Source organism: Artemia franciscana, chromosome 14 (assembly GCF_032884065.1).
Source record: "Artemia franciscana chromosome 14, ASM3288406v1, whole genome shotgun sequence".
In the NCBI taxonomy this organism is placed as follows: domain Eukaryota; kingdom Metazoa; phylum Arthropoda; class Branchiopoda; order Anostraca; family Artemiidae; genus Artemia; species Artemia franciscana.
Window position 1 is genome coordinate 27,530,211 of NC_088876.1, and position 27,961 is coordinate 27,558,171.

Genomic DNA, 27,961 nt, shown 5'->3' on the forward strand with positions numbered 1-27,961 from the left:
TGAGCTTAGTCCTCTATTTTCTTCAGTAATATTCAGTGAGCTTATAGTCAATGCACCTTTTTCTTATGATGAAAGATTTAAGGGTTTATTTAGGCCACTTTGAATGGGATTATAAGTAGAATGATTTCCAGAATTTCTTCTGTAAATTGATAAAATCGAAAATCGATGATTGATAAATCGATAAGGCGCATAGAATTCTCTCAGTTGATAGAGAAAGCCGACGTTGTGAGTAGTCAGGAAAAGGGATAGGACTACTTAGGCCGCTTAGGAAGCTATGAATCCTTTTTCTCTCAACAGCGGTACAAAGTGCCTGAGAAAGCCTAGACCGGGAGGGGGGAGTTAGAAGTGGAGAAGAAGCAAAAACCCCCTTGGACGTAGTAGAGCAGTCTAGGCACGTCCAAGAGTTACTCAAATTGGCTGTCTCTATCTTAGCACATTCTTAGACCCCTTTGTAGAACAAGAGTTGCAACTAGCATATTTAACTGCATTAGAGGTTGCTCGTAATCTGCACAACATCTCTTTGATTTCACCAATGATCTCGCAAAGGTCAATATTTAAGGAAAGTCACTTATACTTGCACTTAGACAGATGTTGACAGGATGAATGCTGAGAGAGGTGAGAGAAGACTCGCTTCATCAATTCTACATTTTATTGAAAGCCTTGAGCTTAAAATAAAAACGGTAGTTGATCAGAGGTAGAACGGCGCAGCAACGATAAACGGCCATCTAAGGTGCATCCAGGCCGTTATACGTCAGCAGTGCTCGAGGGCATTTTACGTCCACTGTAGCGCACGAAGTCCCAACCTTGTCATTTCGTCTGTCAGCACTGTTCTAGCTTTTAAGCATTTTTTAAGAACATTATCTCAAATCTAAAATTACTACTGTATTTCCCCACTCAAACTCCAAACCTAAAAGAAAAAAAACACGAAATCTTGCGGACTCTGCGAAACAAGATGGTTGATTAAACACTTTCTTGAGCTGTACCGACCAGTTCTGTGCTCTCTCGAAGCTCTTGAGGAGAACAGTAACACAGAAGAATCCGAATAGACGTCGCAAATGTTGAACATCATGAACTAGAAACAGTTTCCCATGTGCCTCCACGTCCTAAAGGAGTTTATCTTTCTAACATTTCCTTGTGGAACACTTCAATCGGTTGACTAAAACTTGGCTGTCGCTTGTAAACTCGCAAACACTTTTCTTTCCAGAACAGTGGCAACACAACAAGATAATGTCTCTACCTTCAACTCTACTTTCAACACATTTAGTTTTTTGCAACTACTTTAGGGCTGTCGATTACTCGCCCAACAACAAGAGGTGGAAGGAACTCTCGTCTTGATTATCTTTATCTGCTCACTTTATCTGCTCGCTTATTATAGAATCTTTCTATTTATTCCTTTTCTAGGTCACTTCATACCACAGCTAAAACTCTGGTTTTAGCTCTGTCCAAATCTGTTGTCTCATCTCACCATCCTTGGCCCTTCGAACTTGTATTTGTTGGTCCCAAAATTATAGACTTCGAGTCTCTGTTTGAGTCATATGACGATATTCTTCCTGAGCTACACTGCTTGAAGCAAGAGGTTGAGCTTTGGTGCATAAAATGAGAAAACATTCTAGTCACAGAAGGGCCTTCTTGTGCTGTATCTTTTCTTAAAGGAATACAACTCCGCCTTTTTTTCAAACATTTCTCTTTTCTTGCCTGTCCTTACAACGTTGCCTGTCAGTACTGCTAAACTGGAAAATAGCTTATCTATACTTAGAAGGCTGAAAATCTGCAAAGAAATTCCACAGGACGAGAGAAGCTGAGTGATTTATTCCAGGTTACCACTTACAAAGATATCCACGTCTACAACGGAAACGAAAAAATATTTTTTAAGGAAGAAAAATCGTCATTTAGGTTTCGTCGTGTAGCCTGTTATTTTACGACATAAACTCTTGGTCGGTTCTCTAAACCTATTATGTTTATAAATAACTAGATACTTATTTTACTTACATGTAACTGTAAAAAAAAGTCCTTTAAAAATGCAACAGCATTTCCAGTTGAGACCTTCTCGTTCGCAAGAGGCGACTGACGGTATCCCCGATCGACCACTAGACTAAATCTACGGGAAGATTTTGTTTTGTATCCCCTTCCTCCGAAAAAAAAAATCCTGGATACGGGCATGCCTGTGAGCCAAGCTTGCAAAAGCAGAAATCAAACCCTGGGCACCATATTACCAAACAGAGCATCAATCCGCTATAGTCAGTAATTACATCAGTTAAAGGCATCAATTTTGATTAAATAATTTTTTTTATTAAATCAGTTTTTGGATGTGAACGATTAATGCTGCGCATATATATATATATATATATATATATATATATATATATATATATATATATATATATATATATATATATATATATATATATATATATATATATATATTATATGTATATATATATGTATATATATATATCTATATATATATATATATATATATATATATATATATATATATAATGAAATTACACACCTTGTTTCATTCACAATGACGAAATCTGTAACTCCATTAGATCGACATGCGGCAAGTAACTGTTTCATTTCTAAATTTCCTCTGTTGATTTTTTGGGCGTTGGGTATGATCAGTCTCAACTCCTGAAACAAAATGATAACCATCTACAATAGGAGCTAAAATAGTAAAAATTAAATTGAGGCGATTTTTTCAGAAGCCTCATTTTTGGAGTATATATTGACAAAATACCAATGAAATTCAAACAAAAACAATTCGTTTTGTAATAAACTTTTTTCAGATGACCAGGAAACTATTTGAAAAATAAAGAATGAAAAAAATAAAATAAAAAATCTAGGAAAGACAGGATACATTCATAGACATTGGACATAGATATATGGATGTTAATATTTGCTTACAGTAACAAAGTGGGCGAAGGTAGGTGGAGCCAAACAAAGCTAAATCAACTTTATCAAACCTTAATGCTCCAGAACTCATATGGACTATTGGTATTTTTCTGATAAGCCCTGATCAATAGCATCTCCTTGTTTTTTAAGATGGATGATCCGCTGTATAGGTGCGACATACTTATTTGTTTGAAATTTGCACTTACTAATCACGACCTTGTCCACCCCCCCCCCCGGCTGTTTTGAGGACATTGTGTTGGTTTTTGCTAGTTTTCTTGGTGGTTGATGGCTACGTAAGAAAATGTGCGTGTTTGTAGTGATGTAAATATAGTTAATGTTCTTCTTTTCTCATTCTTCCTTCAAAAAAGAGAAAGGAAAAGAGACAAAAAATCGTTTTAAATATTCGATTTTTTCTTCCTTTTTACTACTGTTTTTTTTTAACAAAGGCGTCCATTGAGAAGTGAAGCGAGCAAGGGACAATTGTCCCTATACCTTTACGCAAAAGTAATTTAAAAATACATTGTTTGGGTATTTTCATTGAAAAAATTCTCCCACCTAGATTTTGAGAAATACACCCAACCCTTAATTTTTCTGAATTGATGCCACTATTATTCAATCTCGACAATCATTTTATACGCGCTGGTATAACTGATTTTCACAAATAACTTTCTTCAAATTATGGACCCAGAAATACTTAAATCTAGAAAAATTAAAACAAAAAATTCGACTGCGAGAAAATAAGAACGCAGGTGACCCATTTTGATTGTACAAATGGAAAAATCTCTGTTAAATCGCAAATACAAAATAAATAATAGCAATACAATAACTGACGTCAAATAACTGGTCTAGTAACCACTTTATGTTTTAATAGGTTTTTTTTTAGTATTATAATGTTCTTTTATATAAAAATGATATCGTTTAATAGGCTATCTACTTCTTTCAATGAACTGGCTGGACTTCGCCTTGCTACTTCTACAGCTAAAGGCTCATTGCTAAGTTGCTTACCTATCTTTTTAAGACGCGTAAGAAAATAAAAGTACGAGTGTCTTAATCAAATAAAGCCCAGTAAAAGAAAACTATGATCACCACATGACCTAATGTAGCATTAAAGTACAATGCAAAAAACAGATCGTACATTATTTCTTTATAACAAAAAAAAAAAATGAAGAATTGAGAGCCATTAGAAACATAGTAAGGTCAGATTGCAATAATTTGTGCAAAAAGAACGAATCGGGTTGCCAAACATTTTTGAAAAAGAAAACAATTTTGTCTTTCTTTCAAGTTCTATCTAGGACGTGGTCATCCATTAAATATAAGTAGATAAGTAGAGACGTCTTAACTCCAACTACCATTAGTAAATACTAAAAAAGAAACTCTGGTATATTTGAGGATAGGCTTCAAAACAATTTGCCCCTTCATCGCTATTAATCACATTTCGAAAATCCCCCGGTGCATAGTGTCAACTTATCCTCTTGAAGTAACTGAAACCGAAGTTGAGGCGATTTCAATTTCTTAAACAAAATGATGATTAGGAAAAACCGAAGAGAAAAGACTATTGTTTTAAGAGAGTAAAGACACAAGGGAGTTTAGTATGAGGAAGCCAATAGAAAAGAAGAAGAAACAATTTTGATATTTCACGTGTCCCTGTTTATGCACCAGGAAGCGGAGAGGCACTACTAAAGAATAAGAACTTCATATATATATATATATATATATATATATATATATATATATATATATATATATATATATATATATATATATATATATATATATATATATATATATATATATATATATATATATATTTATATACATAGAAATGAATGGGTTCCCTATAAACAGGTTTCTTTGAAGTAACAAATATAGTCAATTACATAGGTGGTTGACGCAAAAAAAAACAAATATATATTTATTTTTTAATTAATTAACCATTTACATAGATCTGACAGAAACAAAAACCACCTACTTTGGCAAACATTTTAAGCCTAGATGATGGGTCATGAGAGGTAGTGATAATAACTTTAGGATCTTCGACACCAGCCCATCTATATTCGTCATCTTCATGATTAGCTGTGGCCGCACCTCCAGAGTTGCCGCCCATAAGACTAGCCAATTGTGGTCCTTCATCTTCCCACTGAATAGCACTCTTTAAAGATCCAACTTCTTTCCGCAAATCAGTATCAACTGGCCGACCCTCTAAACAGAAATAAGGTCAAGAAAATTTATGCATTTGTCATGCATACAGAAACTGCTCGACTTTTTCTTGTCAGAACCGTGAAACTAGCTTTTAGTTTCTATAGTGTTTTATGATTACAATATTTAATATATTTCAAGTAACCCTAGTTTCCTTTTCATATTTTCCCTTATTTTCAAACAGCTTGCCTAACACTTAGGAACTACATATTAACAGTAGTTAATACAAATATCTTTTAGTTACCAGTTGCATTTAATGAAAATGAAAAAAAGAGAAAATAATAATATCACAGGGTGGATACGACTCATTCTCAAACACAACTACTCCAACTGACAAAAAAAGGACCCAGCGTCCTTCAATACGGTCTCGATAAGCAGTTAAAACCAATTTTTATATTCTTGGTTATACTCCATGAGCATTTAGTTTGTTTGACTATCAACGACATCTTTCAGCTCTTTATCGTTTCTGCGGGGGTTACCTTCTAAAAACTGCTACAACTTCAAGAATAACTGAAAAATTGCAAGGTTCCAATAGCTTCTAATACGACAATTCTAAGACGACAAAATTGAAAGAAGTACTAATTGACAGGTCAAAATCTGACGACAGTGTTTTGATACTGTACAAGTTTCCACTTTTCTTGAACAAAGTACAACAAACCCTTAGCATATTAATAGAGCGAATCCTTGCAGGTATTCAGGGGAAAAGGGAGGGTCCTCTAGATATGCTTCTCTGTACCCTAGAAGGATATTAGGATCTTTATAATAAATTTCTCCATGCATTTAGCCATGTTGTTGGAAGGGAGATGGAATGGAGGGATAAAAATTACTTCATAAAAATCTTCCTTTGCAAGGATTGCTGAAGCTTGAATCACTGCTTTCAAGAATAACCGCTGTAAATCCCATTAAAGTTAATGAATGCGAATAATGTACATTGTATGGGCGATAGTATGGGAAATTATGATTGTAGGCACAATCAGGATGTTTAGAACCAGAATAACTTTACGTATATAAGCTACCGTAGTCAAGAATAAATTCCAACTAAATGGCCCGACTTAGAAAATGAAAGAAAAAAAAAAACTGGATCAACACCAATTAAAAGCTGACCTATAATTAAATAGAATTTGGCACAATTAAATTTGAAAAAGGCACAATTAAATTTGAAAAGGGGACGTAAAGTATGCAATTGTAATTTATCTCTGTTTTTCGATCTTGTTTAACTTCGTTTACCACAAGTGTTGGTAATAATTTAACGTTTAATAATATTTTAACTAAAGCGACACTCGTGGAGTGACGTTAACTGTAAGTTAGTGCCAATTCATAGCCTAATAAGCACCACACAGAATTACTTTGATAGCTCTTTTCGGCAATGACTCAAGCTAGTTACTTAGGTAGCCAGAGGTATTTAAGTACAGGATAAGCGTATTTAAAAATGGTCTGATGTATGTAGGTAAGCCGCTTTCAGCTGTGACACTGAAAAACCATACCAAAGCAGTGAGATAACAGAGCCCATCGCGCAATTTACTGTTTTATTCAGTGTCTCTATATGAGCCCTAAAAGAGCATTCAACATTAAACGTGGCTTCGATAAGTAAGACTGAAGATTCATATGGGTATGGCGAAGAAGGACACATAAAATCTCTCTTCGCAGGATTGGTACGAAACATTATCGTCAGTTCGAAGACTATAAACACCGTGTTGGTCTTTAAAGGTGTTAATCGTAGCACCAGAGAATTGGGAATTGACTGGGAGTTGTCAACTAGATAACCCATGAGAACTGACACGCTATTTACTAGATTGAGTTTGTCTTCTAACCCAGTAACAATGAAGTTTATCACTGCTAAAAAAAAAGAAAAAAAAATTCAGTGTGCTGAGGGGTGGCACTTGTAAGTTAGCCCTGGAAAAAGCACTCACTTTTGCAAAACAATCACCACTAAAGGAGAATATGCTTGTCTGCACCATACTACACAAATTTATGATCGCAATTAAACAAAGAATAAGGATACTCGACAGTGGAGTTAAACAAGGGCACCAAGTAAACGGCAGCGCTGCTGCCGTTCAGACATCCTGGCGCACATGGCTTATAAATGTTTCTGCCAACTTAGAAAATTTTGGAGTTAAAGGATGCCGAGAAATATTAAGTTTAAGATGGTTTCTATAGAGAGCTGCATTTTTAATGAAGCACATACATGCATTAATTACATCTTCACTAAGAAGAGGGAATAATATCTATTAAGAAATTTCAAGGACCTTCTCCTAAATTTTTCGAAGAACATGTAAAAGTACCAAAATATCAAATATTTCGATAAAATCTGATTCTATAAAATATAGATTCCAACGAAAAAAAAAAAAATTATAAGTTCTTTTAATATAATTTGATGCTCCTGTGAAATGCGTTCTAGACCTACCTCAAAAAGGCAGTTTTAGTTAGCTACCTCTAAAGTAGCAAAACAGCTTATAAATGTGATGCATATGAGGATGCGCATACAACGAATTTCAAATAATGTAGCAGTACGAATGACAGTCCGTAAAGCACCAAGGACATTAAAAACAATACTGTCTGCCTCCTTGACCTATTTTAGTTCTATTGATGCATGAAAACCATGACATGCTCGGATTTTTCTTTCAACTCCTCCAAAACTATGAACTTTTTAGGGGAGAATCACATTCATGTCAGTGTTGCATCATTGAACTGTTGAGATAAATAGGCAAAATTAACTAATTAAATTTAGCAAAGCTTTTCATCAGTAAAAACTCAAAGATTAATAATCCGTTAACTCCCAAAGACAAATATACCTTCAAAGATTAGCTATACCCTATTAAGGTGTTTCTGATGCAATGTATTTTTAGCTTATTTTTCGCTGATTCATGTTTTATTTTTTTCAATTTGGAACTCGCCAATACCCAAAACTGTACATGTTTTACTAATTGTATTCCCGACTTTACCTATATTTAAAAATATCTACGGTTGCAAAAGTTTCCACTTTAACAAATTCAAAAAGTAATATTTCATGTTCTTGGTCCTTAGTATTTTAAAATTATGTACTAATGTATTTATTATTATGTAATATCATATGTAATATCCTATGTAATATGATTATGTAGTATCTTCTGTATATATGATTATATAATTATGTATGATTATGTACTATTTATATTTACAACTTGGACCTCGCCAATACCCAAAACTGTATATGTTTTACTAATTGTATTCCCGATTTTTCCTATATTTAAAGATATCTACGGTTGCAAAAGATTCCACTTTACCAATTCAAAAGGTAATATTTCATTTCCTCTGTCCTTAGTATTTTAAAATTATGTACTTATGTATTTATGATTATGTAATATCTTATCTATATATGATTATATACTATTTATTTTTTCAATTTGGAACTCGTCAATACCCAAAACTATACATGTTTTGCTAATTGTATTCCCCATTTTTCCTAAATTTAAAGATATGACGGTTGCAAAAGTTTCCACTTTACCAATACAAAAAGTTTCCTTTGTCCTTAGTATTTTAAGACTATGTACTAAGCATATTATCTACGTCTTGATACAAGTTTGTAAGATATCAATTGTTCTTGATACTCTAATTATCTTCCAGGAATTTCAAATTATGCAGCTAATGATATTTATAACGTAAAATTTTGCAAAGCATTTTTTTAATATCAAATATATAGCCTACAAAGTTTTGCAAATTAATTTCCTATCCTTTTATTTTTACCAACTTCGAAGCACTAACAGATAATTTTTTCGTAAAGGCCGATCATTCCACATTCGCACACCTTATGCTCACAAGGGAAAGAGAACAGAAACAAGTAATAAACTTACATTACTCGAAAAGACATTCACACACATACAGCGCAAAATCATAGGCGCCAAGCAAAGAAGAAAAGAAACCATTTTTTTCATGCTAATCCTTATAAAGACCTTGGTGTGATTCAATTTACAAAGGAGTAGCGTAGGTGGATTAAACACAACAATAAACAAGTATCCTTAGAGTATTTTTTTAACAAGAAAAGAAGGCCATAAGGGAGTGAGAAAAGGTCAGAGACCCAAGTTAGACAAGGATAAGATAATAAGAAGTACAATCAAATTTCCTAGGAAGAGGAAAAGAAGAAACTTTTAATAAAATAGGACCAAAAGGAGTCTAAGCCATTGTTAAACCTTTGTAAAACTATAGGCCTGGATCAGTGATTCGATAAATCAGAGGTTTGACTCAACTGCAGAAATCTATATCAGCAAAAAAAGAGGATTTTTAACCTTTCTCAGAATAACCTTTTGCTATTTTTAACCTTTGCTTTTTCTGGAAGATATTTTTTTTTGTCCTTCCGAAAAAGGTGTTTTCCAATAGAACTTATAGAGCCATAATAAACCGAAGAAGAACAAAAATAAAGTCTTGTGAGAACTCAAACTTGAAACAACCAAAAACTACTTTCAAAGAGTAAATAAAACTCTAAACGAACAGAAATTAAAATAAATGATCATATCTAACATGAAAATAGCATATACATATACAGGTAAATAAATAAATCCCAAAAGGAGTAAAAATTGAATTGAATGCTTGATTTAAGCTTAAAAATCCAAAACTCAAAAATACAAAATTATTCTTTTTGTTCATAGTTCTGATCTTGGGAAGCTAATACAAGATGATCTTCAGAGGGGAGGGGAAGAGGGGATCGAACACTTGGGAACAGAACAATTTTCTACCAAAATATTAAAGCTATTCAAGGCATTTCCCTGAAAACAATCTAAAAATGTAGGGGGAAGGGGGAATCTTAACATGAAATAAACTGAGTCTTCATTTTCTTCCATAACCTATATTTCTATAATTTTCTTTTTATCTTAATTCTGCCTTTGTCAGAGGATTGCCAGAAACAATACTGGAGACTTCTACTCAGTTGGAAACGTCCATCAATACCTTCAAAGGCTCGTTTTAGGCGGTCTTTTTTCTCCTGTATCGTCCTAGTTCTTTCCTCAATAGCCTTACGATATACATATTCTCTTCTCAGTCTTGCTTGCCTTCTCAACTGTGGCCAACTCTGAAAAAAAAAAACAGCTTACATTCTCCTTTCAAATATTCCTTAGTCAAGCTTCCAAAAACTGGGGAAAACCAATGTTCTCTTCACAACCCACACATATTAGTTGATTGTTTAAAAAATTCACACATCCTATTTAATTACTTTCAATCAAATGATCCATTACAATTTGCTTCATTAACATTGCCCAAATTTGAAATAGGCCTAATGATGAATATAAACGTTGAAAAGCACACAACCTCTTCTAAGTCAACATATATTAGTTATTAACTTGAATAAAATAGCCTATTATTAGCAAAATAGCACTTATTAGCATTTCAATAAAAATCAGATAAAAAAAAATGCTCCAGAAATGCAACTGACAATATCGACAATCTAGGTTAGGCCACCTTTACTTCTGCTGACAACAATAAGGTATTCAGCTTGTTCTAGATACAAAACATCAGACAAACCAGAAAAGTATGTTGGAATCACATTATTAATTAAAAATAGTATGTCATCCTACCATAAACAAGTGAACTGGTGAAAAAAAACCACATATCAATGGAAAACAGAGGGTAACTTAGGGGGAGGATAGTGGTGTCAATGGCTTTCTACTATCATCTTACTCTCATTACAGATTTCAAATCTCATTAAGCATACATGTCCATAAATTTTTAGTTAAAAAAAATGTTTTGAAAAAAGAAGCACAACAATCTGAACCAAAATCTGCAGCTGAAAGTGTGAAATTGTGCTCAGTTTGTGCATAAATGGGAGAAGTTTCTCTTTTAATTATTTCCCCAATTTCCCCATTTAAAGATTTAATAATGTGGATAAAAATGGGAGGGAACGTGAATATCTACCTAATAGAATCTAATCTAATCAATAGAATCTAATCTAATCGCCAATTATAAAGTAAACGTTTCATTGTTTTCTTTCAGTTTTCTATACATCCTTGGGCCACTGGCAGACCCAGGGAGGACCCTGCCCCCAAGATTTTTTCTGGCGCCGTCATTCCTTTTTTTCACTCTATTTTTAAAATAAATTTGTCATTTGGTGAATTATTGGTGCCCTTGTCACATTGCCCTCAAGAATCTTGCTTATTGGCACCTTTGTCACATTGCCCCCCTCCAAGATTTTGCTCTAGATTTGTCCCTGCCTTGGGCTATATCCAGGACCATCAGAGAAGGGAGGCTGATTGCCAAAAAGTGACCAGGATATTTGGGTAGAAGATAAAACTAAGAATTCAATGGTTCTACTTTTATTTTACTAGTATGTTTCCTATAAATGTGCTCAACCACAGCAAATTTAACAATAAAGTATCTAAAGAATGGAGTTCAACAATCAAAGTATATATTTTAATCTAAGGCAAGTATCATCAAGCAGGATAACTATATTTAAACAGGCCAGGACATGATGGTACCTTTAAGTTTAAATGTAAAAAAAAAAAAAAATACTATAGTACATTGTAGTCTACACTAATGTGCTATCAAAAATCCAAAACAGGTCAGGAGTTAATGTTCAAGAGCCTGTTTAACTAAAACAGGGAAAAATATATAGGTGTTTGTCACTTCTGCAGGAAATGTGTAAAAAAGCAAAACACTAGGTGATTCCTTATCTTACACTATTTCTAAAGATCACGGTTGTTTTTCTGACAATGTACTTTACCCTCTCACGGCCACAACAATGTATTTATCAGTTAATTGACTCATATGATACATCATAGGTCCTTGCAGGGGTGCATCTATAAGGGAAGCCCCCCCCCCCAGTGCTTGCGTCTTGGAATTTTGGCTATCTCTATTTAGCTTATGTGTTCACATTTGTCGGCACAGTGTACGTTCGTTGGCACATTCTTTATATCCCCCTCCAAACTCAAAACCCTTAACTTCACCCCAGTGTTCTTAGTTCAAATGGGTTACTGCAGTCTCAACTTTATGAAATTAAGTTTTGACTGAGTAAATTACGATTGAATATGGATAAAATATTATATGAAAATAATGGCAATTCTTCAGTTTTAGCAGCCCATGATCTTCCCAGTACTTTCAACTCATCTATAAATGAACAAGTTCTGTATTCTGCAGCACAAAGAGGCATAAAACATTTGATAATTGGATCTCTTGACTCAATGTATATAAATTTTCACGTTAAAATAGAGTATCTCAACAGGGATTACAATTTGCTTTTAGCAATTATTTACCTGTGAAAAAGGGTATAAGGCAAGGGGCAGTAATTTCACCAGATCTTCTAATTCTGTAATCAAAGTGCAAAATGAAGCCTCAACAACATGCTTTTTTTTTACAGGATATTGCCTATAAGTTATGCTGATAACATTGTAAATATTAGTAGAACTTTAAAGTTAGAACATGCTTGTGCTGGCTGCATTCAATCTGTTGATTCAATCATTGACTGAGGATATATGTGTTATGCCAGAAGATACAGAAATCCGACCTGTTTAAGTGCTTACTTACCTAGGAGTCCTGATTGGCATATTACATGTGGCCACATATGTGCTTATTATGTTGATACCCTTAGAGAAGCTTGTTCTGAATAAGGAAAACTTGTTCAGAGCTAGACAAGATTTAGTTGTGATATTCTAGCCCGATTGCATAATGTGTTTGTTTTACCAACGTTACTTCTCTGTTTTGGAATTGTACTGGACTTTTAGAGGGAGCTGGGGAGAGGGCGTCATGGCAATGTAATAGCCTGAAACTGGTGCTGGAGCCTTCCATGTTAAAGTTTTAAGCCTGGAGCCAGAGATGGAAGAGGGTGACGGGGTAATACTTATTTTAGACAAAAGGTAGACACTCCCTCTTGTATCTCTGGCCTGGCGTCATCCACCAGGGCCAATCTGACACTCATGAGGACCTTAATACAGCCAAGATAAGTCATCTCCAATTCTGGGTGTTTCTAGACCCTTTGCTGGCCATTGAGATGGTGAATGAGGAATGTTGCCAAGGAATAGAATAATTGGGGTGGATGTAAGTCATGATGGGACCTAAACCGCAATGAAGCTCTAGATGAAAATGACGCAATGAAGGCACACGGAATACAACTCTGTATCCATGTCTAAGGCCGGCATTTAGTTGAGGGGCAAAGGTTTTTGGAACAGGCCTTGAGCTGTGTGCACAGCTGAGGGTGAGCATAAAGGGTTCCTCTGACGTCATATCCTGGTTCAAGTCTGAAAATGTTTGGTTGTAGGTGAAGGTCCCATATTTGGTAGTAAGAAACCAAAGCCAAGAGAAAAATTTTGTCTTATTATGTGATGAAAAATATTGAGATAAAGGTAAAAATCACAGATAAAAAATTTGCAGAGGCAATGAGGATTGGCAAGGGGGTATTCCTAAAAGCAATTGCACATTCCTGTTGACAATCATAAGCTCCCAGAGCCTAGAGCCCAAATGGGCAGAGGGTTCAAAGGATTCTGAGACAAGCATAGATGACTTAAGCTGCCGCTCTCACCCAGAACAGAACAAGTCTGAATCAGGGGCTAACCCCATTAGTAATCAGAGTGATGAATGCTGGGAGAAGTCCCAGCACAGAAAGAAACCCAACCAGATGGAGAACAGGAAAGCCAGAGAGTTCACAGCAGGTTGTTTGCAGGAAACATCTCCCATATGAAGCGAGAGGGCCTGACGTGGAGCAAGGACATGTATTTCTGGCAGGCCATCATTCTCAACTGAAGGGTAGAAAGAGATAGGACTAACCTCTCTCAGAATACAGCCCCAAAGGGTGCTCTGGAAAAACGGCACCCCAAGTTAGAAAGGAGAAGGAAAAAGGCTCCTGAGACACCAAAAGAAAAGAGGGGTTTTGCAGAAGTAGCCAGATTGATACCCATTTGGGAGAGTAGGAGTCACTGACATCTCCTCAAAGATAATGACGTCCTATTGATGGAAGTCAGTGAGGCTAAAATCATAGAGGGTAATCTGTACCTTGGTCCTGATGTCACCTTCACAAGATAGGAGGAGGGCATAGTAAATGTGAGATGTCGAGATGATAGGACTGAATCATAGATCAAGGAGGCTGTGAGTAGGTTGGAGCAGGGTCATGTTCCAAGCTTATACCCCTGGAGACACGCCTCTGGGAAGGAATTTTTCTATTGAGGATCCAAATATTGGATCAGCTTGCAGGCTGTTGGTGGCCTGCAAGCATTTCCTCACTAAAGAGAAAATTGAAGTGATCAAGATCACATCGAGGAGGGAAAGATCTGCCTCCACATGGCAATTGATGCAGACTTGGTTCCTGAAGTGGAGAATCAGTACTTCAGACTGCTCATTGGAACGAGGGACTCACTCTCCTCAAACCCCTCTTGAAGAAGCACATGGAGTCCATTCCAGTAAAGAACAGAGCAGGACTTCTAGCTCAAACTAATTTGAAATGGTGCCGGCATATGATCTGTGGGGACAAGAGTACTGGCAGATTAATCTGCACCACTGCCATGCAACCGCCTATAATCTTGGGATGGAGCTGGCAAAACCACAGACATTTCTTAGCAATTGTTTAGGAGCCATGGGTCATCAGAAGAAGGATCATGGGGAAGGTCAGAGAAGCTGAACTCCATGTATATAATGAGGCGAGTACTGCTGCTAGAGTGTGTAGTTAGAGCGTGCATTTAGGCAATGAACATGTAGTATTTAGTTCAATTTACATGCCAAGTGATGAGAAACTACCGCCAAAGAAAGTGATAGAATTGGTGGAATACTGTAAATATGAGATGGTTCCTCTAATTCTATCATGTGATGCAAATGCATATCATACACTATGGGGAAGCACCAACACATATGGAAGGGGACTTGAGTTTCTGGATTACCTAGTAAGGGAAGAAGAGAAGTTTCGAATCTTACAATGATCTCTTCACAACATGAGAGACTGGTAAAGTAATGGCGTGTAAGGAATCTTCTATCATTCTCTGACCATTGAATAATAACATTTAAAATAGACAAACCCCAGAGGAAACTTCATGGAGATACCTGAAAAAAAAATGGAACACCTATAATCAAGTACTAACAAAAAAAAATGTCAATCTGCCTTCCTAGAGTAACTGACGAAAATTAAGCGTTTTTACCAGAAGGCAGAAACACTTACTGAAAGCATGAACAGTACATTACGGTACTATTCACACTGTTCAGTATGAACAGCCTGATACCCCTCTGAGCCTATAATACCTGGTGGACTTCAGAATAAACTCAAAGAAGAAAACTGACCCAAAGGCTGCTAAGAATAGCTATCCAAACAAACAATCCCAAAGATCGGGATACTTATTCAGAAGGTCAAAAACTCTTGAAAAAGTAGATAAAAAAGCAAATAAAACCTCATAGAGGCTCTTTACCTCATTGAGGTTTTTTCTGTGAAAGTATAGTCATAAGACGCTAGTAGTATGCTACTAAATATTCTAAAGACATAGCACCAGGCACACCTAGGAAGTGTAACAAGAATAGATGGCACGCTCACAGCAGACCAGGAAGAGACATTAAGCCCTGTGATTAAAATGCATGTTAATGATCCTGAAGAAAATAGTCTTATGCCAGCTTATTTTATAAACCCAAATATGCAGGAGGAACTGGAATCCCAAATTACATAGGGAGGAATGGGTCAAAGAAGCTTGGATCAGTTTCAACCTTATGAAGCCCCAAGGGCTAATCAGGTACACCTCATAATGCTCTAGAAAGGATGGGAGAAAATACAAACCTATTATATTGGTATTGCAAAGAGAATACCTTGCAAAGTCTCGCTTTAGGCTATGTCCCCTGTACGCGGCTTAAAGCCAGTGGTTTCTGCATACCTAAACTGGAGAAAGAGGATTAATTAAACCCCTGGTCCTGTAGAATGATAACATTAACCTCCTTTTGATTGAAAGTTATAAAACTATTAATCACGTTTTCTATTAAGTAATCTGAAGACCACAAACAAAATATCATAGGCAGCACAATAGCACTGCCTAAGTAAAGAGCAAAAGGGGCACAGTGTATTTTTTTTTTTTTTTGTGGTTTTAGACCAGGACACTTCGTATTGAAGGAATGCCAATCAAAATTCTGAGATTTCCATTGTGTTTGACATATATGAAAAGTCTAGAAATTACACCTTTGAGGATGACCCCCCCACAGAGCCCTCAGGGCAAGGGTTGTTAGGTTATGCCCAGGGGGCATATAAGGCATATATAGAAAGGGTGATCCTTGAAATTTTGGATTGGGCCCATTGGATTGGTAATCAGAAGTTTTAGTGCCCTTTTTAAGATTCAGAGTGATCAGAGGGTAGATACCTCCCCCCCACACACCTCATATTTCAAACATCAAAAACAACAAGAACAATAGGGAATTCTTTTCGCAAGACATTGAAAATCTAATCTGAATGAATATTTTGGCCCTATGTCCTAAGGCCATCCTCAGCAAAACATATATATATATAGAAGAAGAAATACTTACAACAACATAGAACCAATAGAACTAAAATGAAATTTTGAAAACAGTCCTAGCATCCTTACTTCAGCAAAGTTAAACCATGACTGATAAACAAAGTGAGATGAAATGAGGCGATTCATTGAAATGAAAGAAGAATAATTAAAAACACGTTTTTAGTGCTAATCTTAATTTTTCTTCAGCTGACCTCAAAGGTCCATTTGTGACTGGTTCTGTGTTAATATCTACTGTTTTTTTTTTAATATTTTGTAAGATTGTTTTTAATTAAATTTGTGTATAGAGCATTTAGTAAATATTCCCCAAGTCTCTATATAAGGAAATAGTATTATTAATCTTAAGTCTGATTTCAATTTCTTCTCAAACTACCTGCTGTATGTCTAGGTCATTGCTATTAAGGGCTGATTTGTCAAAAATTATTTTGTGGCTAGGATTTTCAAATATATGGCTGCTTAAAGCAGAACAAAAATGGACTCCTATATGCTCAGGAAATGACAGGTAGCTATAGAGCTAAAGCAAATTCAGAAATTGAGGACTGATCATAAAGAATGTCTGCAAGGTAAGTTTTCCTGATGTGGAAAAGGAGGCATGTAGTTATCACCTGGGAACATTTGCTACAGTTTTTTAGGATGAAATATTCAGAATCTATGTATCTTAACTGACAATCAAGCATGCCTAAAGGCTCTTCAAAATGTAAAGAGCTAGCAAAGGAAAGAATTGGAATGCTACAAGGCCCTGAATAGCTTAACATGCAAAGGAGACAAAGTTATGCTGATGTGGGTCCCAGGGCATTCTGGAATAGAGGATAACAAGTTGGCAGATAAAGCAGCTAAGGATGAGATGTCATTGAGATACAGTGGTCCATAACCTTTCATCCCAATTTCTCAGAGTTGCTGGAAGGCAGCAATGAGGAGTAGGAGCAATGAGACAGTGGAACTAAATTGGCATAGGAAGGTGAGATGTAAGGAAGCAAAAGAATCTCTCCCAAAGTTTAAACCCATCCTGACTAAACATTTTCTATGACTAAAAAGGTCTGAGACAAGAATGGTAATAGAAGCCATAAGATTGGAAATTTTGGGAAATATCTTTCCCAAATAGGAATTACTCAATACCTAATGTGCCAAAAGTGCAAGATGACCATTGTGGAAACAAGAAAGCATTAAATGGAGGGATATCCAGCTAGGATCAGACACTGGCTTCAGATATTTCATAATGTTGTAGTTAAGCTGGAGGATATAGTAAGAGAAGAGGAAGTCCAACAGCTGGCAAAATATATGGCGAGGGTAGGAAGGCCTATCTACTGTTGCCCCCCCAACCCCAAATGGAGCATAGTTTTGAGGAGGGGATGCAATTTACCTTGAAGGCCAGATCCTTCATCTAGTGATAGTGGTTCCACCCTTTTTAACAATAATAATAATAGCCTACATAGACAGAGAAGAAATTATGATTTATTAAGAAATTGTATAGTTTATTAAGAAATTATATAATTTAGTTTAAATATGCAAAGCGTTTACTTAAGTTTCCATTATGGTAAAAAAAAACTGGTATTTGGTCAATAAATCCAGACTGATAGACTTTGCTTTTCCATACTGATAGACCTTGCCTGGCAGTTCTTACCAGGGTAGCAAATTTCTATGAAAAAGTCCTGACTCTGGATTGACCTTGGGTAACTCTTCAGGGACAGACTGTGGAATTAGCCTTTTTTTGTATATATTTGTGATAAACCATAGCCTGTTGTTTGCCTTCTTTTACTATTAATGTCTTATACTCTGCTGCCCATTGCATCTTGTACAGTTTTATATGTGCAATGAATTTTCTATGCTTTACTTTTTTCTTTCAAAGTGACTTAACACCAAACCAGCAATAGAACAGCAGGTACTTACATACTGTATGAGCCACACTCAAGAAGTGAAGTAAGGTTAATCATAATGAAATATCCAAAAATTTAATGAAAATATAATATGTTAGTAACAAAATTATGGAAACTACAACATAGAATTATGGAAAACAGGCTGCCCAAAACAATAATATATCAAACCTAATCAACTCTATATATTAAACATTTAACTAAAATATACCTGCATAGTCATTATCTTCCTCAGTCTAAGCAGATCATCTCTGAGCGTACACAGAGAAACCAGTTTTAAATTCAATTTTGAATTCTGTGTTTAACTTTAGCTATAGAATACAGCATAATCAATAGACAAGGTGATAGGTTACTTTATAGGGTGACTTTAAGAGCTCAAAACATAACTGGTAAAAATTCAGTTTGGCTACTTTTTGCTTTCTTGGAAAGAGAAACTAAAACTTTCAGAGATGGGTCTACAGATTAAATTATGTCCTGAGAAGGCATTTTGAAGTACCTATCTTTATTCCTTTAGAGGGCCCTGACCTTTGATGGCTTTTAAAATGTTTTGCTATAAAAGTGAAACTATGCAAAATCTTCTGCTTAAATTAAGTACAAGAAAACTGTTTTCAGCTTTGCTACTTTGCTCAGTCCCAATTTACGAGGTTTCAAAGATCTGTGAATACACTTTCTAAATTAAAAAAAAAAATGATATGGCTTAAAATTCAACTCAAATAACAGGAATTGGATTTTAAAACTAAAACCAGAGAAAAAGAAAGTGACAAGTGAAAATGGAGATATACTATTGTTTGTCAAAATCTCAATAGGTAGCCTATAGACTTGTCAAATATTTCAAATTCTAAGACTTTGAAATCAGAAGATGGTTAAAATAGAAGCTTGGTAATAACTTACCAAAGTACCTACCTTCACTTCTTCTCTCTCTAGAGGGTAATGAACTTTGGTAATCTTTAAAAACCTTAGTGTTATAAAATTGACACCTTGCAAAATAGATGTTCTGCAGAAAAAGGTAGCCTACTACAAACTATTTCTAGCTTAACAAATGGGTAAAATTCTAGTTTAGTGACTTCTTGCTATCTCAGAAAGGGGTTAGGTTAAGAAAATGAAGCTTTTGGGGATGGGTCTACAGGCTAAAGTATATCCCAGGAAGGTATTATAAAGTACCCACCTCCACTCCTTCTCCCTCTAGAGGGCTCTGAAATTCACCAACATGACAGGTCATGTAGCACTAAGCACTGACAGGCCTACATCACAGGTCACCTATTGAAATTTTGACAAAAGAACATTTTACCTTAATCTTCAGTTACCAGTTGCTTTTTCTCTGCCTTTAGTTCTGAAAATGCAATTCCTGTTATTTGAGTAGAATTCTGAGTCATATCAATGTTTTTTTCAAAATTTGGGAAATGTAGTTGCATACCTTTAAAACCTTATAAATTGGGATTGAGCAAAGTTGTGAAGCTGAAAACAATTTTGTTGTACTTCATTTAAGCAGAAGATCTATTTTGCAAGATTCACTTTTCTAACACACATTCACTTTTATTTCACATTTCACTGATTTCACTTTTATAACACACATATTTTAAAGGTCAGGACCCTCTAGAGGGAGAGGGAGTAAAGGTAGGTACTTCAAAATACCTTCCCTGGGCATACTTTAGCCTGTAGACCCATCCCTGAAATTTTGACATTCCCTTTCTGAGATGGCAAGAAGTCACTAAACTAGAATTTTGCCTTTTTTGGTAATCCCAATCTAATTTATATTGATTCAGAGATCTGTAGGCACACTTCCTAAATTTAGAAAAACCTATTGATACACCTTAAAATTTTACTCAAATAACACATCACATTTTCAGAACTAAAACCAAATAGAAAAAAGATAGCCTAAATGAAATTTGAGGTAAATGTTGTTTTTTTCAAATTTTCAATTTTAACAAACCTATAGGCCTAATGCTTTGCTTGTAATGGGCCAACTTCATTACTGAAAGTTTTGTTTTCCTAACCTAACCCCTTTCAAAGATAGAAAAAGTAGCTAAACTAGAATTTACCATAGTTTTCCCCATAAGTTATTATTGAACTTGGAAAAGGCTTAGAAATGGTATCAACTGATATATTCACCTTCATTCTAACTAAACTATGAGAATAGGCAGATATTTACCATCATTTATTGTGAAATCCCAAGAAATAATATCAGTAAGTATATTTGTTTATTTTAAAGTAGCTTTCAAAGTTTTATAGCCCTAGTATTTCCTTCTGGAGAATGAGAATGCAGCACTTATACCCAAGTTTTCTCCAGAAGTAGCCAACCACTACATATTTCCCAAAACAAGTGTCAGGATGGCTGAGAATCAACTGTTTACTATAAAAAACAGTTCTCTTAAATGCATCGCTATACTGAAGTTGAATATTATTCCAGAAATTTGAAATAGGAAAAATACCCACACTTGACATTTTGAAATTCTCCTTGGGTTAGAATTTTTCTATTTAAGTTAATTTTAAATATTTGTCAGCTTCGTACTGTAGGTAGCGCTTAGCTCAGTGCAATATGATACATAATACAAATATTATATGTGAATAGTGTATATAATCATCACTTGCGCTGTCGAAGATATTTTTAATTGCAGCTCTTCTTTCTAGTACGTGAGCTGTTGAAAATATTTTTCTTTTCTCTCTGAAGAAACTGAATGTTTCAAAGAAACTTACTATTTATATTATGTTTTTCTTTCGAAATTCTCTATCTTGACTCACTTACATCAGAACAACACAAAATAAAATATCAATCAATTGGAGTTGACTAGGTATGTTCCATTCAATTTTTTTAAGTCCTCCTGTTTACACCCTTCTAAAAATTTTACATTTTCCTTAAATATTTCCTTACAGCATTCTCCCAACCCATTCACGGACGACCTACTTTTCGGTTGGCCTTAGAAGGTTTGCGGACAAGGACTGACAAAAATATCATTACGAAAAGTTTCAATGCGTGCTTAATGCCTGGGTTTCATTTGTATCCTTCCATATGTTTCGTAGCACCATAAAATAAGAATTACGGCAACAATTTATTTTAACCTACGTCTTAAAAAGTTGCAAACTTGTGAAGTAATTGAAATAGAAACAAAATCACTTAAAAACAGAAATAAGGGCACTTCAATTAACAAAACAAGTGAAATAAATTATGATTTGGCGAATATTTGGAGAGCCATGAAACTGACGATATTCCTTGCAACGTAATCACCTTTTCTGGTGCATGTGGGATGAATTAACAATAACTCTATAATCGTTATGGGAAGTTTAAATTAAAACGCAATTCACAATTCTGAAATAAAAAATTAAAAATAACTTAAATAATATGATCAGATTTCCTTGATAGCCTTTTTTCAAAACAGGATAAAGACTAGAATGGTCAAAGACTGTGGAATACAGTTTATCCAAAATATGTCAGTTATATTTTCGACAATTTGTAGCAATCTTACGATAGACAATTACTTATGAAAAACTAATACACTAACGCGTGTTTTAACGAGCTCCTTGTATTGTTTCTTCTTAAAGTTTTTATCGTATTGCAAATGGTAATTATCAATTTTCTTGACACTAACTACTTAATAATACGCAATAAGAATATATACACAAAAATTCAAGACGGCCTTTTTCATGTGACTTAGAAATGATGATACAAATATAAAATGCTTGGAGAAAAACCTACAAAGAAGAAGGTTTACATAGCACAAGGCTTATGAAACACTCTCCCTTTCCCTTCATACCTTCTTTCCTAAAAATATTTGAACAGTGTATTATCATACCTTCTTTCCTAAAAATATTTGAACAGTGTATTAAATTCAAGAAAATTTACGTAAAAAAGAGATAATAAAAAAATGTGAGTGTCCTATGTATTTAACTTTAATTATGACCAATCAGTGTTGTCAATTCGTAAAATGCTGATGGGGGTAAGATTTTTTTTTGACTTTAAATTAAGATACAACAAGTTAAATTAAAAGAGGACCAATTTTTATAATGTTTTTAACAAAAGCAAAAAAAATATATTTTCAAAACATAAGGGATACAAGACTGCTTTCTGCTCCAATTGACCTTTTTCCAGCAATCGGTTTGCATGGGCATTGTAAACCCAACTCTAAAGGATGACATATGCAAAACCTATATCCTGATTAAGTAAAAGTAGTATTTTTCTATATCACAAGAATAACAGAGCAACTGTTTAGCTTGTTGGAGGCTATTCTTAAGCCTTGTTTGGTTTGCGAAATTTGTTAAATTTAAATTAAAAAGGTATTTATGTAAATTTAAAGGGAAAAGCAAAAATCCGTCTTGTTGAACGTATAGAAATTGACATGTAGAACCTATAGAAATGTTGAGCCATTGAAATGTTTCAGCTTGTTGGAAACATTAGTAAAAACAATATCGCAATTTTGACCATTATATACCGTTTCGAAGCAACAGCGTTGACTTAGTAAAGGGCGATGTGTCTCCCACATAGCGTTATTTTACTTCCCATGTCTTTTCTTTTAGATCAGAGGATCGTAGAAACCTTGGAGGGTGATTTGATCGAAGGTTTTTAGGTATAATGCCTTTTTAAGAGCCAAAAATGTTCAGACAAACTCAAAACAGAAGTCCACAACATTAGTAGAAACATTAGTAAAAACAATATCGCAATTTTGACCCATTATTATACCGTTTTGAAGCAACAGCGTTGACTTAGTAAAGGGCGATGTGTCTCCTACATAGCGTTATTTTACTTTCCCATGTCTTTTCTTCTAGATCAGAGGATCGTAGAAACCATGGAGGGTGATTTAATCGAAGGTTTTTAGGTATAATGCCTTTTCAAGAGCCAAACATGTTCAGATACACTCAAAACGGAAGTCCGTTTACTCTCAGTATGCTTCTTAAGGATTCCCGTTGTACCTTTATAGACTTTTGATTGTTTTGGAATCATTTTAGAAATGTCATTAAATCTTCAGATGGCTGTACTAAAACTAAACCCGACAATGACATGCTGCACATAGATGATATTTAATCATGTACCTGAATGTATGGATCGAAGGATTCTTAGGTCGCCCCTAATGTGCAAATATATAGCCAAAATTTGTTTCTAAAGTAACGAAGAAACTAACGAAGAAATCGATGTGCTCTCGAGTTTTACATATCATAAACCTGAGTGAGTGGCGTATAATGCACAAGTACCAGAATTTTTCATGGAGAGAGAGAACCGGATTTCCCAGCATTATTTAAAACATTCATAAATTAAATGAAAAAACAAGTTTTTTCCACTAAAAATAGCATCAAAACTTAAAACGAACAGAAATTATTACGTACATGAAAGGAGTTGTCCCTTCCACAAGACTTGCTCTTCACGCTAAAATTTTAACTTATTGTCCTAATTCTTTAAGAACGATTCCTGAAACGCAATGACGGTTTAATTAGAACAGAAGGCCTTGTTTTAAAATTCTATAAAAAACTTTAGCGTAAACAGCGAAGTCTTAGGGAGGAGGCAACCCCTTCCTTTTTCATATACGTAGTAATTTCTGTTCGTTTTAAGGTTTGATGCTGCTCCTTTCTTTCAGTGGAAATTATTTTTTTTAAATACTTACATATAGTATTTGTTAATGGGATACACATGGAACAAGTTTTTCAAAGTAAAACTATGGAGTATAATAGAAAAAAGGATATAAAATACTTCTTTCTGTGAAAAAAAACTGTGTCAATAAAAAATGAACAAAAATTAATGCAGAAAAAGATTCAAAAAACAAGTTTTTCAAAGAATAGTAAAGAGCTTCATTATGCCGAAAATAAGAATAAATAAATTCAAATAATTTTCCAAGCGTAAAACTACCACAAATGACCATCAATAAATGATTTAAACCAAAAACGAAAAGAAATTTCAATTAAAAACCAATTAAAACTCAAAACGAGCCAAAATTAACATTAAAGTTGTAAAAAATAACTTTAGCGTAAAGAGCGAGGTCTTGATGAGGAAGCAACCCCTTTCATATACGTAATAACTTCTGTTGTTCGTTTAAGGTTTGATGTTGGTCCTTACTCTCAGTTGAAACACATGGTGTGTTTTTATTTAATTACTTACAGATAGTATTTTTTAATGGGAAACATACGGAACAAGCTTTTTAAAGAAAAGTAAAGAGCCTCATTAATTCAAAAATGAGCAGAAATAAAGTCGAATAATTTTCAAAGTAAAAACTATGGAGTTTTATAGAAAAAAAAGATATGAAATATTTTTTCTATGTAAAAGACTAAGTCAATATGTCAACAGAAATAATTTTAAAAATTCCGCAAAGCAAGTTTTTCGAAGAATAGTAGAGAGTCTCATTAAGCCAAAACTCATAATAGTTTTCCAAGCGTAAAACGACTACAAATCACACTCAATAGATGAATTAAATCCAAAACGAACAGAAATTACAATTAATAACCAATTCAAACTCAAAACGAGCAAAAATTAACATGAAAATTCTATAAAAGAAACTTTAATGTAAAGAGCGAGGTCTTGAGGAGGAGGCAACCCCTTTCGTATACGTGATAATTTCTGTTAATTTGAAGTTTGATGTTACTCTTTGCTTTCAGTAGAAAAACCTGTTTTTTTTTAATTTAATTTCTGATCGTTTTTAGATAATGTTAAATAAAAAAAAAACAAGTTTTTTCAACTGAAAGTAAGGAGTGACATTAAAACTCGAAACGTACAGAAATTATTCCGTATATTAAAGGAGTTGTCCCCTCCTCGACGTCTCGCTCTTAAAGCTAAATTTCGACTCTTTTCACAACTCTACTTTTTAAAACAATAAAAACTTCAGTCTAAAGAGTGAGGCGTTGTAGAGGAGACAACCCAACCCTGAGGAGGGGTTTCAGATATGTATGGTTCCTCCTTTTTTCTTCAATATTTAGTTTGCCCTAACCACCTTTTGCCTCAATTAAAAAGTAAGATTAAACTTGGCACTTCATCAATATGGCCAAGTGATGTGAATATGCTCTCGAACGGGACACAATGAAAGTTGCCAAGCCTTCGCTAGTCCTGGCCGGAAAGCTGGTCTCTATTTATCCCCAAATCTTATACTTGGGTGAAAAGATGCATACTGGAAATGTGGAAACACTTTAAACAGCGATATCAGTGCAGTCATGATCTTATTGTAATTAATCGTAAAAGGTTTTTATGGCTAAATAAAAATAAGTGAAATTTTCTTTAATATATGTTTAGTTCTTTTTCTTTTATTCATTTTCATTTTTTTTCATTCAAACTTACACTAGCTTGCAAAGAGGGCCGGTAAAAGGGTGAGGGGTTGGGGCAAGCTGTCCCAGGCGAAATGGCTGGTTTGCGCGACTGGGGCTTCTTTTATTTACGTTCGAGTTAGGATGGGGGTGCCGTAAATAATTTTTCCCTCGCCGCCATCAACCCTAGGAACGGCCCAGCTTACAACCTCTTCATTATCTTAGTATACCATTTTCTTCACAAAAAGATTTTCTAAGTAAACAACTTATTTCTAAATAATTTCTCACTCACATTTGGCATCAATTTGATCACATTTATATCGTAAAACGATTTATATTTGTCATTCATGCTAAACATAATATTCATTTCATATTTAAGTCTCTATTATAATTTTTGTATCATCCATAATAAGAAACATAACATTCGAATTTCTTTCTTTTACTATTCTAATGTATGTACTATTCTCTCTTGTACTATTCTAATGTATCAACGAAATTCAACAATTCTGGTATCATTTATAATTGAGAATAAATAAATATAAGTATTTGTCAACCGAAAGTAAGGAGCAGCATGAAAAAAAATCAAATAGAAATTATTACGTATATGAAAGGGGTGTCCTGCTTCCTAAATAGAATCCCCTCAATAGTTTCAAACACAAACATAGCCGCTACTCCTTTCTTCCTTTAATGATTTAAGATGACGAAGAAGTTTAACGGTGATCCCCCTCAAGACGCAGGTGTTATTAATTTTCTTCTAGACACAGGTGTTAATTACGTATTAGGGAATGTTTTCTAAAAGATGCAGGTGTTAATTACTTAAAATCCCTGCGAGGACCAATGAAAAACTTTGTGGGGCTCCCCGCCGAATTAAGATCTCTTTGGTTATTACCTACTAGGGATTAGTTTACTTATGCAAATATTTTTTGCTTGCTTTGTAATAAGGCAGGTTTACTTTTGACCGTTGCATAATAGGTTTTGTTTACTATAGGATTGCTTTGGTTGTTACGTAGTAGGGAGGGTTTTCTAAACGATACAGGTGTTAATTACTTAAAAACCCCATGAGGGGCATTCAGGATTTTTACGGTTGTTACGTAATGGGAAATATTTATATTTGGTTGTTACGTAATGTGACGTGTTAGAGTCTTTTAGTCAAGTGGAGAAGTTTTGTTTAAGGTATTTTTCTTCAAAAGGTTTCCAAGACATTTCAAGATATTTGTTAAGATATTTTTCTTCAAGACATTTTTTGGAGCGTTTCCAGACATTCCAAGACGTTTATTAAGACTTTTTTCTTAAAGGCGTTTTTCAAGAAGTTTCAGGACATTCGAAATGCTTTTTAAGACATTTTTCAAGAAGTTTCTAGACATTTCAAGATGTCTTTTAAGACATTTTTCTTAAAGATGTTTTTTAAAGACGTTTCAAGCCATTCCAGGACATTATATAAGACACTTTTCTTCAAGATGTTTTGCAAGACGTTTCAAACATTTCAAGACGTTTTTTAGGGTATTTTTCTTCCACATGTTTTGTAAGACTTTCCAAGACATTCCAAGACGTTTTTCACAGAGTTTTTCTTCAAGAAGTTTTCCAAGACGTTTCAAAACATTTCAAGACGTTTTTAAGACCTTTTTCTTCAAGACGTTTTTCATGATGTTTGAAGACATTTCAAGACATTTTAGAAGTCATTTATCTCGAAGAGGTCTTTCAAGACTTTTCAAGATATTTTTTTCAAAGAGTTTAAAGAAATTTCAAGACATTTCTTAAGATATTTTCTTGATTTTTTTGGTTGTTATGTAACAGGAGAATGTTTGCTTATGGTAAGAATGTTGCAATCTCAAATGACAAGCTTGACTTTGAGGGCCCGTTGGGAACACCGATTGTAACTGAGGAGAACAAACACTTGGTATTGTACGTAATGAGAATGTACACGTGGATATTACATAATACTTTAAGAGATTTTGTCGTTCAAGGTGTTTTTTTTCCATCAAGACTTCATTTTCTTTCAAGGTGTTTTTTCTCAGAGAATCTTTATATCCCAAAGATTTCTACCTGCATTAAAATTCGAAAAAGATTCCCCTCTCAACGGAATAAAACGCTAGACGTCTGGACTGAGAAACACTTTCTAATATCGCTATTCAGAGAATAGTTTCTAACGGAAATGTTTCGATGAAGCAATGGATTACATATTCCCTATATCTGCAATAATTGACATATAGGGAATAAAATAAATTACTAGAAATCAGTTACATTTGATGTGCGCCTGTTGGTTCAGCAATGCTTTAAAAGGTGTTATTAGATAATATTAGGAATTGTTCTTAGTGCATTTCTTAGTAATAGAGACTTTAACTGTATTAGAACTTGAATGTGCTA

At 34.5% G+C, this 27,961-nt stretch overlaps 1 protein-coding gene across 2 annotated transcripts in view; it reads right to left on the reverse strand.

The window, feature by feature from the left end:
- The window catches only part of LOC136035524 (U3 small nucleolar ribonucleoprotein protein IMP4-like), a 35,820-nt gene extending 14,929 nt beyond the window's left edge, over nucleotides 1-20,891 (reverse strand). Inside the window, exons 1-4 of one of the 2 annotated variants that reach the window (XM_065717368.1) lie at nucleotides 20,819-20,891; nucleotides 10,012-10,132; nucleotides 4,865-5,094; nucleotides 2,513-2,634 (exon numbers count right to left, since the gene is read on the reverse strand). In XM_065717368.1, the coding sequence (XP_065573440.1) occupies nucleotides 2,513-2,634; nucleotides 4,865-5,094; nucleotides 10,012-10,132; nucleotides 20,819-20,827 (482 nt within the window). In that variant the 5' untranslated portion in view covers nucleotides 20,828-20,891. Of the gene's footprint in view, nucleotides 1-2,512; nucleotides 2,635-4,864; nucleotides 5,095-10,011; nucleotides 10,133-20,534; nucleotides 20,556-20,818 lie in introns of those variants that run through there. The other variant, XM_065717369.1, reaches the window with a different exon arrangement.
- Between the last annotated feature and the right edge of the window lie 7,070 nt (nucleotides 20,892-27,961).